The 16609-nt window shown below is 39.2% G+C and overlaps 1 protein-coding gene across 1 annotated transcript; it reads right to left on the reverse strand.

The window, feature by feature from the left end:
• Positions 1-563: 563 nt before the first annotated feature.
• LOC144994500 (spermine oxidase-like) lies at positions 564-13156 on the reverse strand. Its single transcript, XM_078952477.1, has 7 exons — positions 12919-13156; positions 6942-7176; positions 5952-6178; positions 5366-5539; positions 3879-4611; positions 2207-2367; positions 564-1133 (listed from the first exon to the last, which is right to left on the reverse strand). Exons 2-7 carry the CDS (start codon positions 7147-7149, stop codon positions 981-983), a joined length of 1656 nt encoding a protein of 551 aa, XP_078808603.1. The 5' UTR covers positions 7150-7176; positions 12919-13156; the 3' UTR covers positions 564-980.
• Between the last annotated feature and the right edge of the window lie 3453 nt (positions 13157-16609).

Below are 16609 nucleotides of genomic sequence, written 5' to 3' on the forward strand. Positions count from 1 at the left end.
CAACACAAGAGGCCCTCAGCTCTCATCTGCCTGCCTAGCTGTTGGACAGGACAAGTTAGAAAAAAATAAAAATAAATAAAATTTTTAAAACAATTATAATCAAGCTATTTTTCTACCAGGAAATATGTGAAAAATTATGTTTTTCCAAAGATAAACATAAAATAATTCCATGGGCTACAAGCTCAGAACAGTGTGCCAAAATAAAAATGTAATAAAAATGATTTTATTTTGCTGGAATGAATCCCAATTTGAAACAGCAGTCTAAAGATTGATTGACTTTTGAGGACTGACTGCTCCACCCAACAGAAGCTGAGGTCTGTTCAAACATAATGTGTTACTTTGGAATGACACTGCACAGCGTTCAGCCACTTGGCAGTTTTTTCCTTCAATATCATTTGTGCTCAATTCCTGTTTTCTGTCAGAAATTCTTCCAAATGCCAAAAAGATGGTCAAATTCAGACATATTAATTGGAGTTTTACTGTCCTCCAAAATATTATCCAGCATAGCAGAAATCCAATCTACTGTCGGCCTTTAATGCTAAATTAATTAAAACATTCTGGTATGATTTGTAGATCAAACGTTTATTGTTTATTTTTTTGAAATGTTCTCAGCTTGTGTTATTTCTCTTTAACATTTTCATCATTTTAACTAACATTGACTTACATAAAGAAGGCACTTAAAAAACAAGGGAAATTACAGATGCTGCTTTTATGAACATGAATTTACTGATTTATAAAAAAAAATATAAAGACAAATGAAATAGACATGAAATAATAGCACCGTTGGCAAATTTAGAAGCTCATTTAAAAAAAACAAATTAGCATAATTCCTGATCTACAGCATGTCAGAAACAAAACTTGATTATCAGTATAATGAAGGCTATGCTTTACTTGGGTATAAATTAATCATAATGACAGAAAGCATTAACTCAATGTTTCATTTTTAATATTTTCACAGGTCAGAGGTTTTGGGTTCTATGTTATATGGTAGGCTTTGTGGTTTCGGCTTTGTGCAAGTCCTGGTACATGTCTATCAGTCGCGTGGCCTCTCTCTGTCCTGATAGCAAAGCACCATGCGTTGTGGAATAGTATTTTCTATGAGTGGCCTCTCCAGCAAACAGGACCTGCAGGGGCTGCAGAAAATGAAAAAAAAGAAGGGGGGGGGGACAAAACAGTGTCATCATCTTGACATATTTTTGGCTTCTGTCAAATACTATTTTCTATTCCTGCTTCCCTTTGTGCCACACACGAGAGACTGCACTGGCTGTCCTGGGGTCTGATGTGTGATTTGTGTTTGACAGGGCTGAAGGACTCCCAGGAGAGGGGTCTCGCGGTTCCTTCAGCAGTGTCAAGCTTGGTCTTAAACCCCTGGCAAGTCATGAGTGCTCGTTGCCATCCTGACAGGGTCATGGCATTGATGATGACATTTATGGGCTGACTTTGAGCACTTAAGCCTGACTAACAACAGCGCTATAATACTTACATCTTTCATTTCTATACTCACTAAAATATTGAAAAAAAATCTGCAACTTTTGAGCAAAAATATCTTTGCCTGCTTGAGAGATGACTGCTTACAGCAAAATAATTAAAGGACTGTAAACAAACTACACACACTTTAAAAGTTATATGAAAAACACACTCTGATCATATTGTGAGCTATTGTCAAACCATTCCCAGTGGTCTTTTGGTTATAAATTTTTAGAAAAAATCAATAAAACTGTAATTTTCTAGGACAGTAGTTCATTAGAAATTCACCCCTGAAATGTGGGCGGGACCATTGGCGGGTAGTAACTCCGCCGCCCATCCCCTTTCCGTTGTTGAGAGCCATCTGTTTATGTGCTTACTCGCTAGCTTAAAGCCCCTCACAACCCCCAGCGCAAAATTACTGGAGTTACAAATTGAACTAGCTAAATCAGAGCTTTGCAGCCGTACAGGTTTGAGCCGAATCACAGCGCCGACGAGGAAAATTAATCTATTTGTCTGCAAGTGGATGGTGCGGAGCAGGGAGTTTCTGGTCTGTCTAATGTATTTTCTGTCACAAATGTGCAACAATTAGAATAAAGAATTCCTCAGAAATGCAATTTTAAGCTGGATTTTCTTCATACATGTCCTTCATGATCAGACAAAATGCCAGAAGAACCTGTTAAAAAGCCCAAAAACACAATTTTCATGGAGTGGGTTAATGGGTCACCCTCTATGTTCTTACAGGAGCCTTGGTGCTGTTGGCATAAGGCAGCGGCATTGACAGCCTCTCACAGTCTGCACCACTGGACCCAACCCTGGTGAAGGAGTAGGAGCCTCGGATGTACGGGTTACTGCCCCATGACGAACGCAGGACATGGCGGGGCTTCGGAATGTCAGGGTTCCCTGCAGACAAATGAAAGAAGGGAGTCAACGATGGGGATGGTGGGACTGGTGATTAAAAAATCAAAAACAGGGCAATTATCTGCCACTATGATAGAATTCATCTCCATCTGAAGTTTGTATTCCACAACATATTCACACAGTTAAATGCAGTGTTACACTGAGAAACATGTTTTTCCCCCCAGTATTTTTAAAATCTAATTTTGTCAGTGTCAATTGAATGGCTAAGTTATGGGGAATGGGAAGACCCTTGTCACAAAAATGTTTACTTGCATAATATCTTGTTACGTCTTATTAGCAATTAATGACTTTTTTATAGTAAAAAAAGAAGTCTATATAATCCATCAACATAAACCTAACAAGCGTGCTTTGGAGTTGTAGAAAGAAGCTAAAATACTCTTAAAAGATCACGCATAGTAAGGCACAAACACTACCATAATTTAGCATCAAAGTAAAGCTCATAGTTTGGATTAAAATGTCTTCACAATATTGACGCAGCAAAATAAAAAGATTTTTGCTGATTTATGTTAAACAAATAGATCATAAAATTGAGAATGTAAGATGTATCTTTAACTGAAACTACAGGATTTGAGGTCTGGCGAGCAATTACAGCATTTTGTACTGAAGAAATAAGCTTTAATAAATGTATCCTTGAAGTAACCGGAGGTATGTAGGATATGCTGACTTTTTTTTCTACAAGTGCAGCACTTATGCATCTACAAAAAGGTTTCTAAATCAACGAGTCTTATTATTTCCAAGTAGGAATGCAGCAACTGTGCATTGAAGTCTTTCACCTGCGATCCTCTGACAGCAGCGAGCTCCGACTTTACATGATGAAGCGGAGCTAAGTGAGGGCGGTGTGGGTTTCACAGTGACTATTGAGCAAACACCAGTCCACTGAAGTGACAGTCTCTGCCTCTGTAGTCACACTGTGACCTACTTGTGAGCCAGACACCAGCCTTTCACTCTCTCCTCCTCCTTCCTAATGTGTGACCAAACAATACATCAGACCACACAAAGAGCTCACATTCTGGGTGTGCACAATTCTGTGTTTTATGTGTTCTCTTCTCCTGAAGAAGCAGTTAATAGATATCTTGGTTTAAAAAAAATTAAAAATAAACGCCCCTGTTTACTTTGTGCTGCCTCGCCTCACAGAACAAGAAAGGCTGGAAATGAAAAGTGAATAATTGAGGATGCTTTGTGACGATGACAGACCAGTTAGCTAGTATTTTTATAACTCACAAAAAGACATCTAAGTCATTCAGCTCCTCAGTATTCTTTTCTTTCTTTTTGAGAAGGATGTGGTGATGCCACATCCTCATGTCAGTTGACTTTCTGAGAAGAGCTGACTTATTTAATTTCCGCCATCCCACGGTTACTCTAATTCTGATGTTTAAACTAAAAACTCTTAAAAGTGTTCAATTTATTAAGATATATATATAAATATAAAAAATCTCATAGGATGTGAGTACATTTCTAGTGCTTAAGCTTAGATGATGTGATTGTGCCCTGACCTGTAAAACGCCGCAGCAGCTCAGTGCAGGTTTCAGCCACGGTTTCGTCATCGCAGCGCTCCATGTACAGCGCCTCCTGCCCACAGATCCAGCCACTCAGCATGTAGCCGTAGCGCTCAGGTGGGTAGAGGACATCAAAGCTGCAGATCTTTTTGTACCACAGCTCCTCGGGGTATGCCAGCTGCTCAAGCTGAGCTTCATCCTCCCACACAAACTGGATGCTGTTGCATTCTGGACTCCAGAAGGGCTCTTCAAACTCTAAGAATATCTTGTTGGTGGTGCTGATGCCCAGCTTCTCGATGGCCAACACTTTGTCCTCTGGAAGAGATGGGAAAAACATGGCCTCGTGGTTCTGCTTCAGCACACCGAGGGATGCCGTTACTATCACATGGTCAGCCGTGATCCACTCCTCATCTTCACACTCCACACAAACAGGACGGCCCAAGCTGAAGGGCTCCTCTCGAGGTTGGCGGCCGTAGTTGTTATCATTGTGGTTGCTGTCGCTATTCTTGGCAATGACCTCCTGATGCTGGGCTGAGTAGTTCCAGTGAATGTGGCGCACTGGTTTGCCAAGACAGATGGTATGGGATGGGATGTCTTGGGCCAGGAGCTCCACGATCTTCATGAAACCTTCAGGAATGACATAATGTGCACCAGGGATCTCTGTCCACTCTCCAAACTCACTCAGAGATACTTCATCCATGCTGGGAGAGCTGCTTTCACAGCTTTCCACCTGAGACAGTTCACCACATTGACACAGATTCAGGTGAGGAAGCTACACTGTATAGTTAATATCAAAAGCTGAGTACACAAACTCGATTGCACATGTTCAAACAGCCCGGGGCAACTGATTGCATGTCTTTTGTTATCATTTCTTGGAATGCATCACTATAGTACATTCTATTCTGTCTATACGCCCACAGGGTGGGTTTATACAAGCTGGGGACGGGTTCTGTTTACAGCAGTTCTTATAATATGTGGCGTCTGTGGTTCAATAGGTAATTAGTCATTGTGGCTTACGCGTGACCTGATTTGTCACCTGTGCATTTTGCAACATCCTTTGTTTCCTGTGTGTCAATGTGTGAATGGAAGCATAAAAGGGAAAATATGAGAGAGTATAAAGGACATGCATTTGTTATAGTGACACACATTTCAGCAACAATAGTAATACTTTTGCAGGAATTTCATTGTTTTTAACTTTTTTTTTGCTAATTTAAAACTTAGTTCTACTTAACAGAATATACAGTTTTAGTAAAGTTTATTTAAAGGGAGTTTAGAAAATCCACGTTGTTTTCAGTTTTATAATTTTCGTAATCTTTTGTGGTTTAGGAATACATTGCAAACAGAATGATTGTCTAAAAAAGCTCAAATAAAATAATGTATTTGAATGTGTGTATTTCATTGTCCGTTTGCAGTAGTACTTCTAAAGTTGACAAAGAAAAACACAATACAAACAGAGAAATAAAATAGAAAAAACAGACACACACCTTGAGGTACTGTTGAAGCATTGACAGCTTGAGCTTCTTGATAATCTCAGAGTCATCTGGATCCACCGTGATCTTCTTGCGCACCACATCTCGAGTAAAAACGCCAACGCTGTTCTGGCTCTCAGCACAAACCGGCTTCCCATTTTGGAAGAACTCTTGAGTCAGCTCGTACACCTAAAAGAAGGACAAAAAAAGAAAAACGCAAACAGTTTTTCAAGGGTGAAGGGAGAAAAAAAGGAGAGGAAGTGTATGAAGAAACAAAACAGTGGTGAAATCGCCCAAGAAAAAAGAAAGTCAAAGGGCAGAGACGCCGTATAATGGTATGCATCAGGATGTTTCACATGAAAACAGCTCACTGTGTTGCTCATGTTTCACAAACAGTTCATGAAGACACCTTTATATTGTTTCCATATGAAACAATATTTCCTGTATTATTTACATAAATGATAAGAAACATTTAAAATCTCTTGCAGTGCTCAAATACATTACATACAGTCTGCATATCATTGTGATCATGCAAACTGCGACCCAAGATCAAAGTCTGCATGGTCGCTTTTCTCTATCTGAAATGGTTGTGTGCTCTGACCTCGTTGTACAGATCACTGAACTCCTCCACCAGGTCCTTGGGAATCCTTTTGCCCCCGTTGGTCTGGTAGTGAGCCACGCCGTTCTTGGCGTACAGGCTGATGCGGCCGACGCTCCTTTCTCCGTCTGTGGTGTGCTCCAGCAGTCCATTTTCCTCTGCCAGGTGATACACCGGGTTACCGTTGGCACCATGGATCCAGGTAGCTCCTAGTTCCAAGGTTGTTCCTCCTGAATACAATATAATAAAAAACTTTACATAGTAGTACAATTCTAGATATTTATAAATATAAAAATGAAGTAGATAATGTATTTTTTGACCAAAAGAACTTAAGAATTGTTTAAAATGAGTAAAGTTGAAGAAAATTCATGACTGAACAGCCAACAAGCTTGACAGTGAAACTCATGTAAATGTTGAAGTTTTCTGCTGATTTTGTTAAAGCACTCTTTCACATTTTTTAAAATCAGGTTGTGCTTGTAGCAGACAGTAGGGGCTACCTCCTGTTTTCCAAGATCTAGTGTTATCTTACATTCAAATATGTTCTTGATTTGATCCACAATAAAAAATGTTCTGGTTCCCAGTTGAACATCTGTTTCTCAATCTGTCATAGTCCCTTTGTTAACAGGACTTTTTTCTTTTGTGATTCATTAATAAACAAACTAAAAGCTTATTCAGCGCATAAATGTAATTGGATAATTGTATAGCTTTAAATCCTAATTAAAGCCTATTGTGAGATGACAGGATCACTGACACTTCACTAAAGTTAGCTAAGGATCATATGTTCTGAAGACCTTTACCCTGGGGTGTCAGATTCACCCATGAATGCTATTTGATTAGAAATAAGAGAAGGGAAAGCACAGTAATCTGCAGTTTCTCTAATGGAAAGGCTGTGTTGAGTTTTCACACAGTAAGTGGGCCCTTGCTTTTATCGAGCCATTTATGCCGTAAAATGTAAAAACAAAGAAGAAAACAAACAGGGAAGCATCATCTGACCGTGATGAACACTCTGAACTCTCCCACCGATGCGGTCTGATGCCTCTAGGACCGTGACATCTGTGAAGCCGTTTTCCAGTAGGAACTTAGTTGCAGCAAGGCCAGCCAAGCCGGCACCAATCACTACTATTCGAGGCTGTCGATGAGGGTGTGGGCCACTACAAAGAGGATCATCAGTGCTGTCTGAGGAAATTTCACAACTTTGCATGCCGTCCAAGCTTCTCTTCGATGGAGTCTGAAACAGATCAATGGCATATATATTGTTTATATTCTCCCCTTAAACACCACAAAAGGTGATATACACGATTATGTAGTTTTACTTTGAAAAGAATTTTTTTTAAGGTTTTCCAGATAAAGAATACCAGAAAACTGAAAGAGTTTTGTCCAAGCTGATGCTGGGCAAGAATACCCAGTGGTGACAAATGCCTTAAACCCACAGTAAGCTCACAAATCCAATCCATCAAGAATGGTATTTGTTTTAAAAAGCAGGCTGAAAAAAAAAAGCTATTAAACAGCAGAATCTTTGACACTTAAAAAATGTATAGCAGACTTTTAAATATTCTCTCTGAATGTAGATGGCAAGAACACCAGTCAAAGTAAGGAAAGACGCTGATGAGATGAAAAAGAAATGCAGGTTGACCAAACTTATAAAAAACACCTTTTAATCTTCCTTAACTGGCTGAAATAATCATTTTGCCATGTTTCTGCCAAAACGCCTGCTTTTTACTTCACCTCATGCAGTTGTGCTGCTAATTAAAAGCCTTTTTTTTTACAGCTGATATACGCTGCTTTATTGGTATTCTGTTTCCAACAACCCACATTTACAGCTATGTTTATGACTGTAATTAACTGAGATTGGGGCTTATTTTCCATCACGTGTGTACATTGGTCTGTCTACTGACTTTGTATTAGCATTTACTAATGGGAAAGGCCAAATTGGACAGGCAAGAACAGGATTTGTTGTCACAGACTCTTGGATTCAGGTGGATTCTTCTCAGTGAGCGTGGAGAAAAGAGAACTCCGCCTTGTGATTTCAACGCAAACATGATTGGTAGTTAAAAGGATATCTGTGTTGGGTAATAGCACGCAGGCGCCATGCCAACAGAGGAAATAGAAGTCTGTACTGTAGTATTTAGATTGTTAGTGCTACTATTCGAACATTCAAAAGGAAATCAGTCAGTTTAAGAAAAAATCCGTCTGTGTCTTGCTGTGACAGCTTGACTCCTCGCTTTGTTTCCACAGCAACACTGGACACAGGGCAGTAGATTATAATATGGAGGAGACACATGCTGACTTTCCCTCATGGAATTACTGATGTTAGATCTGTAACGATTCATTTTAACAACGGTTCTATTCATATCGTAATTTGTGGTTGACAAAATGATTAATATTCAATATTTATAACCTGATAACCCATCAGGTGGTTTAACTGATGCTGTCATTTTAAATGACTACAATGTGAGATCAGACCAACAAGCTGCCAGTCTCAGGACAAACCCTTTCCCATTAGGCCACTGAGCTGGTTTGATCTTGTCAGAGCTGATGAGTCAGCTTGATGAATCATCTGAGCATTCAACAGCTGACAATAGTCTTAAGACAAACACCACAAAAAATGGGAACAGGTTCACCAACATGAGGACGTAGGGGGTTTACAGTAAATCTGCGAATGTTCTGGATTGACAGCTGACCTCAAAAGCAAATATGGGTCAAAACTGTTAATCTACAAGTGTCAACATGCATCATCTGACAGCGGGAGCATCATCCCAGATGTAGGTCAGGCACCTCCTTCAAAAGTGGGAAACAAGCCTGAAAAAAATCATCATAAGGTTGTGTTGTGTCCTTAAAATATAAGCTGCACTGCGTAGTTTAAATGTTAATGGTTTTTTTTGCTGCTTATAGAAAGCTGTCATAAAAGATTAAAGGGATTTTTATATGTCTTATTATGAAATGGAATAATTTAACTAAAAGGAAATGTTGTTTTTTACATATTCTGTCATAAATTTGCAAAATGTATTGGTTTTGTTTGTACTGAACTCAAGAAACTTCACTTTGCAGAAGCAGCTTTGAACTCACAGCTGCTAAAACCGCTGATTTCCGCTGACTTATGTCTGTGTTTCAGAGAACAAAACGTTTCAGTTCCACTTCTGTAAGTTTCTTTGAAGCTGACATACAGTCCATCTATGCGCAGAAAACCTCAGCCCGGCTCCAGCTTTACTAACAGATTCTTTACTAACAGACAAATTACATATGGGATAATGCTGCTCTTTGAATTTTTAGAACAGTATACAGATCACTTGAAAGATCAGGACTATCTAATTTTTTTGAAAAGAATCTGGGGCATAATTTTTGCTAAATGGGAGTTTTTGATCTAGTTTGTGATCTCTAATTATCTGTAATTTGACTGCGCTACTAGTTTGGGTGGTTTGTCTGGTGCCGCCTGCAATTAGCGGCAGCATGTAGTTGATTTCACGTGGCAGTTTCCACTGTTGCTGCTGCTCTTTTACTTTAGATCTGTTACAGACCAACATGTCTGAATGACGGTAATTTCAGGCCAAAAATAACAAAAAAACAAGGAGAAAGTGTGGGTTTTCTTCTTGATGTAACTTACCGTATTGTTGTGTACGTGTGATTAAGTCTGATAGCATAATTGTGGTTTTTTAATCAAATTTCACAAAGCTTACATGATACTAAAATATTTATATGCTGCAAACTGACTGCAAGCGCATTAAATATGTATGATTTAATCATTATATAATAAATGTTCGGCGCCTTCTGACAGATCTTGGGTTTATTTCATTTTAGTCCAAATTTATGAATGATATCTGTAACAGACATTTCTCGAAGTTTAAAAGGTTGCTATAAGTTTTGTACACATTAAATATTATAGGTGACTCCTATGATGGGCATCATTAAAATCATGTCTGTCATGTTCTGCCTGTAACCTCTTTTCCATATCTGATGGCAACTAACATGAAAAACTGTATTATATCTACTTTTATTTTATTGTTTATTTTATTATATCTACTATATACATACTACATACATTTATTTATTACTGTATTATCGTTCTTCAACAGGCATTTTTAAAGACCCGCTCTCATGCAAATGGTGCTTTTGGATTTTTCAACATGTTCTTGTGGCCTTTATCTGATGATGGAGGACAGATATAAAGGAAATTAAGCTCAAAATTGCATTTCTGGGTATTTCTGTATTCAAATTATTGTGAATCAGCAGCAGACAGAATAGTCCAGTTTGAAAAAGTGCGTATTTATGATGTAGGTAAAAGCTCCCTGCTCTGAGCTCTCAGCAAAAGGGACGGGAAGAGGGAGTGGGGTAGCCCTGCACCAACGGTCTCGCCCACAACTCAGAGGCGCATTTCTAATAAACTACTGCCACTCTGCAGAAACTATGTCATAGAAAACACCAGGCTTTGCTGATTTTGACTAAAAACAGCACTTTGAAAATAGAATTTAAAAATATGATCAGAGTGGGACTTTAAGTGGACGCACTATTATTTTCTAAAACAAGTAATATGGTTAACTTCCTATCTTAACAGAACTACTAAATAGATAAACTCTGAAGATGTCGGTCCCTTTCGCAAAAGATTTTGATGTTTTAGGATATTACACACCTTGATCAAAGGTCTAAGTGAGGTTTTACAAGAATGGTTTTCCCGTTACAGAAACAAGGTGACCAAGCCATCGTACGTTCTGAAGTAAGTAAAGAAGTTAAATAGCTGTGGCGTTTTTCCCAGAAAAAATCTTTAAGTACTGAACAAACCAGGTCACATTATTATTTATTCCTGGATAAAACCAGGAATAAAATGTATAAGAGATAAAAATAAAAATAAAACCCATACAATTATGAAATTGCCAACACAACCCACATTTTGCTGAAAGGCTGATAAAATAAAAAGATCTTCAGGTGTCTTTTGCTTCTCAGGAAATTGAACGATGGTCAGGCAATTGTGTTGCAGTGCTGCAATGCAGGAAACCGGGGATTTCCATGTGGAAATCACTGAAGATTTCCTCTTTATGAACTATCTGAAGAGCAGCGAGTTTGTTTTTGAGTCACAGATTATTGTTTGGGCTGCTCCTGGTTGGAGGAGAGTACATTGAGGCGAGGGGTTACCACTGACCTAGAAATTGCAATCTACAGAACAATGCTGACTAGCCAGCAGCGAGGTTTACTGCTGCCCCATGTGCTGCAGCAACAGTTCAGAGCTTTTGAACTTCTACGTTTCCAAGACAAAATATCAAGTCATGCTGCTTAGCCTTTTAAATGTTCTTTTTCTATACATTCCTTTTATTTGATATGTACATTGAATTTCTGTACATGACGACGGTGCTGCAGGTAACATAAAAACATGGCATTTGGGTCCATTTTTCTAAAATTCTGTGTTGTAAGATCACTCCCAGTTTAAAGGAAGTCTTATGGATTTAGAGTTTGATCTGTTTCCATGAAAGCAAACACTTTCACACACACAGCTTTGGGTAAGAATCAACAAATCTGATCTTTGGTTGTAAATATTTTTCAAAACGTTTTTGCAAAAACCTCTATCTGTCATTAGATTGTTGGAGCAAAAACAATCTACATTTTATTATATATATATATTTTAAAAAAACTGAAATGTGGAAGATGTAAATATGAGCATAACTTTTTCCTTTTCTTTGAGAGTTTCCACATTAGGCTGACCTTGAAATAATAACAACGCAACCACAGCACGGTCGCTGATCTGGTTGCTCATTGTTTCCTGCACCGCAGCATCCGAAGGACACAGGTCTAAGATCTACAGAAATGATGTCGTCAGACCAAAAACCGGAGCTTTGGTGGTTAAAGCTTAAAGTACAACACACTCTGAACCACTTTAATGAAAAAAAAAGTCTTTAGATGACCAGATGAGCTCCTGTTTCTCCACTTTACCCACAGCTTTAACTGTGGACCGGTCTTTCCAGCTGCCTTTACACTCAGATTTGCATTTCCTCTATCTGTCCCATGAGAGAAGTAGCATGAAAACAGACTTTGCTAGATTCCTAGATTAATTGTTCCAAAGTACAGTCTTAGAAATTCGAGCCAAAGGCCAGACATTCCACACTTCTCTACAAAGCTCTGGTTTTCCAAAGCTGAGGTGATGGAGTGGAAGAAACCTTCTATAGATGCAGATAAAAGCATAAACCTGTATTAAGAGAAATAATCACATCAAATCAAATCAAATAAAACGACTGCCTGCAGCTGAACTTACATAAAAATAGCCACCAGATAAAATAACAGTGTCTAATCTTTAAACCAAACAGAAATACGTTTAAAGCACTTTTTTAAAATTTTGTAATAATCCATCTATTCATTATTTTATTTTTGGTTTAGGCAGGGAAAGCTGGAGTTTAACTGAACAATCAGCTGATTAGAGGAGGAGTGGGAAATGATGAGTTGCCCTCCTTTAGAGGCACTTTTCTGAGAAGAAACCCCATCAAACGCGCTTGGAAACTTTCAGAATAAAAGCATGAAAAAGAACGAGTCAGTCTTAAAGAAGGCTGACGGAGGAAAGTTGGGGAAACAGCTGGTGTGAAAATCAGCTGTGTGGCAGCGGTCTGCCACGTATTACAGGCAGGAGACAGCTGTGGGACTACAAACTGGGAAAGTGGAACTCTTAAAACGTATATAGTGGGGAGAAAAATAAACTCAAAAGAAAAAAATAATAAAATATTAAATAGAAATAGATGTGTATACGGATAACAAATGAGTGATTTTCTCCGAAACGGCGCCCCTTTTTCAACCACACACGACGTCTTTGTGTGACTGTGAGTCATTTCAACACAAACACCTGTGTGTGACATTTATTACATTGTGTGCCGTAACGCTCACTATCGACTAACGCTGACGTTACAAACGCACAACACACTGGTTTCCGCGAAATGAAGCCTCGCGCTCCCGGTTCGTCATCATCGTAACATGAAAGCTCGTAGAGAGGAACCGTTACCTGACTCTCTTAGTCTTCAGTTTGAAAGCAAAGACTGCTCCGTTCCGCGTCCCTTTGTGCCGCTTCTCCCTCAGACCGGCTACGCTTTGTATTTATGCCTGGAAACCAGCAGCAGCCAGTTTTTCCGAGGCCGCTGCCTCCTCGTGAATTAAACATGAGCCGCGATGACGACCGGGACCAGCCCACAGCCGAGCCCCGCCGCGGCGCCACGGGCCAAAGCCCACAACGGCACGTGCCCACCTGAAGCCCCAAAGACAATATGTGATATAACAAATCTTCCTTTTTCCCTTTTAGTCTTTATTTTCCCTCTCTAAAAAGTAATACAGAAACAAAAGGGAGAGAGAAAAAAGACCTTTCCCAAGAAATCACAGACACTCTATTATTTTGTCATTTACGTTTTTAAATGATTTCTGCACATTTTAAGTAATATAGACAAGACTAAATTATTTCTAAAAAAAAATTTGTTCATATAGTAAATATACTAACTTATATATTGCATTTTTTCTGCTTTCACGTGTTAACACTTTTAATTCCTGATTAATAACTCTGTCAATCATAAATGAATTACTTTACTTGTCCACTAGTGGCAGTTAAATAAGGGGGAATGTAAATTAGCATCACACTGAATGATAATGTTGTATGGAAGCATTTCTGTCTCAATATTCCAAAATAAAAGTCAGTTGGCCGGTCTCCCCCTGGAACTGCTGACTAGAATTGAATTTCGCTTAAATTATGTCACAATGTGAGTGGTGAAAATGAAAAAGCATTTTGGAGGATTGATTTTTTGTTTTATTTTTGAGTCAATTGATGCAGTTGCATTGTGAAAATGAAAAAGCATTTCTGTTAATCTATTTTAATTGTCAATTAAAATTGTATTTCTAATTGAATTTTGGTACTCATTTACTCGAGAACTTTTTGAAAATGAAATGTCAAATACCATTTTCCATCTCAATTTAGGTTTTAATTCCTGAGTTAAAATCCCTTGGGGAAAATATAATTTTAACCCTTATATCTTACCCTTACATTGACGTGTTCTCCCTACCATGACAAAGGTGGATAAAGGTGGAAAGATTTCATGTAATCCATGGACACCAGTGAAGATCGCAAATCATTGAAGAAAAAAGGTTCAGAGCACTGTCTAGTGGGTCTAGATGACCCAATTCCCAATGTTAAAGTGCCTATAGGATAACACAAGGGTTAAACCAGATCTCAACAAGCATTCTCTTAGCTGTGAGGGTTCTGTGGTTTTGTTTGGTTTTTGTTTTGGTGATGTTCTGAGTTGCCCTGTTAGTCACACCTGGAAGTTGTTTAAGGGTGTGTTCAGACTGGACACATTTGGTCCGCTTAAAGTGAAACCAGAGTTTGTTTTCCCTGATGATCCGGTACATTTGTTTCCAATCGGACTGAGCTTCGGTTCGCTATAGGATTCCTTAGTCTGAATACAATACGTCCTCGGAGCGGAACAACTGGACAAAACGGACACCGAAGCTGACGTAAACAAAGTAGAAAAAGAGCAACAGATGAGACGCGGACAAATGTAAAGCAAGGATTGTCGTGTTATCAAACAGAAAAAGAGTCCAACTGTTTGCTTTTTAGAACGTTTATTTTGACACAGCTGAAAACATGTTTAACATACTCTTTTGTGTCTCGTTACACGGCCTAAAGGCCCGTTCACACCGGGACGAATTTCGCCGTCGATTTTCGCCGACGTTTAACGCCTCGTGACTAAACAAAGGGCACCAATGAGAGTGTGCACACCGAGGCGAAAAAACGCCACGCGTCAAAGCGTCAAAAAAAAAAAAAAACGCCTCGGGTTCGTTTTTTTTTTTCGACGCATCGCGTCGTAATCTATTCGACCAATGAGAATGGCGCTTTTGCACACGTGTCTGGAGCTTCTGAAGTTACAGTAAAACACAACTTGGGGGCGCTCAAACACAAAACTGCCTTGCTGAGCACACATACCAGCGAAGAAGACAGACGCCAAGTAGCGTCTACACAGCCGCGAAGAAATAATGACAGACATTCTATAATATCCCCGAACCAAGCACCAGTTGGAGCTACTGGTGCTTGAAATATTCATGTTTTCTTTGTATTATTCTGACAAGCGCGTAAATACTTGCTCTCTTCTTCTGAGTGAAAAGCGAGTTTAAGAAGCGTAAAGTTGCGCAGCGCCACCTTGTGTACAGGAGTATTTCTGTTTACATTAAGCGCCATCTAATGTCAGGGAATGAAATTGCATGTTCGCTCGGCTCATCGTCAGCGAAAATCGCCTGGGTGTGAACACAAAAAACGTGGCGAAAAACGCTGGCGAATAACGCCTGGCGAATATTCGTCCCGGTGTGTACGGGCCTTAACACTGTGACACTTTCATCCTGAAAGCTACCTTGTAGTTTCCTTTACAGAATTCTCTTTAAAACAATGCCATAACACTATGACGATGAGACACAGCAACTCATTGAAGTGTGGTCGGATAAATGCAGGCTCATTAGCCCAACCTTTAATGTGACACATATTGCTTCTCATTGTTTTCCAGACAATATGTCATAAACACTTAGCAGCGTACCTTCATACTCGACGTCTCCTCATCACTGCACTTACTAGTATCCTCCGAGTTAAAGCACACACGGCGCGTCTTCTTGCCAGTAACCGCCTTGCAGCATGCCTTCGCTGTACCAAAGTAACAAGTAAAAAGTGTTGTTCCCGACGTTCAAAACTGGTACTCAAAATATAAAGTTTTAATAAATGAACTGTAACGACAGGAATTGTAAAGTGCATTGTGTGCGTCTTTCTATTGTTGTTTTGACCCGCCCTCATAGTTCGTGGTCAATGACTGAAGAGATATTTAGTCAAGTGGTTTTGTTTACAAGATTTGTGCCCAAAATGGACCACTTGATGCCAGTCTGAATACAGACCAAATGATTATAGAATGATTAAATCCCATTCATAAAATTTAAATTTCAAAAAGTTTGTTTCTTTTTACAAGTATTGTTGATCCACAAGGGGGCACAATCCAGTCCTCCTGTGTGCCAGTCCCAAGTCTAGGTAAATGCAGAGGCTCATGTAAAGAAGGGCATCTGATACATCTGATACAAAACCAGATCTAATATTTGAATCACAAATATAACTGTCTTGCCAAATCTACTGTGGTCTAGTCAACAACAATCACCATTGATGCTGTTGATCTACAAGGACACATGTACTGTTCTCTTTCTTTGTCCACCATTCCTCCTTTCCTCTTTCCCTCCAACAGTACATGTGTCCTTGTAGATCAACAGCATCAATGGCGATTGATGCTGTTGATCTACAAGGACACATGTACTGTTGGAGGGAAAGAGGAAAGGAGGAATGGTGGACAAAGAAAGAGAACAGGGTGGGAAGATGGGAACTTTGAATGTAGGAACTTTAACAAGGAAACCTAGAGGGTTGACTGACGTGATGGAAAGAGGAGAGATTCAGGAAGGGGATGGATCAGGTGATTTTGAATCTCTAGAGGGGAGATTCTGACATCACAGTTCAGATTAACAGCCACAGTGTAATCAAAGAACCATGAACAAAAGATCTTAAGTTTTAAAAAGTATCATCAAATGGAACCACTTAAAAAACACACGGCGCCTGAGGACGGTTAGTTAAATGTTTTTAAGCAGAAAACTGTTTGTCTTGGTCACCTGACCTTTTTACCGACTTCAGTTTA

The sequence above is a fragment of the Oryzias latipes genome, chromosome 1 (genome assembly GCF_053564925.1).
Source record: "Oryzias latipes strain Hd-rR chromosome 1, Olatipes_Hd-rR_3.1".
NCBI lineage: Eukaryota > Metazoa > Chordata > Actinopteri > Beloniformes > Adrianichthyidae > Oryzias > Oryzias latipes.

Excerpts from the sequence above, each read along its gene's own strand:
- LOC144994500 (XM_078952477.1), bottom strand. The coding sequence starts at position 7,149 with ATGCAAAGTTGTGAAATTTCCTCAGACAGCACTGATGATCCTCTTTGT. Across the intron at positions 6,179-6,941 it reads AGTTCAGAGTGTTCATCACG|GAGGAACAACCTTGGAACTA; the intron begins GTCAGATGATGC and ends TATTGTATTCAG. Across the intron at positions 5,540-5,951 it reads TCAGTGATCTGTACAACGAG|GTGTACGAGCTGACTCAAGA; the intron begins GTCAGAGCACAC and ends TCCTTCTTTTAG.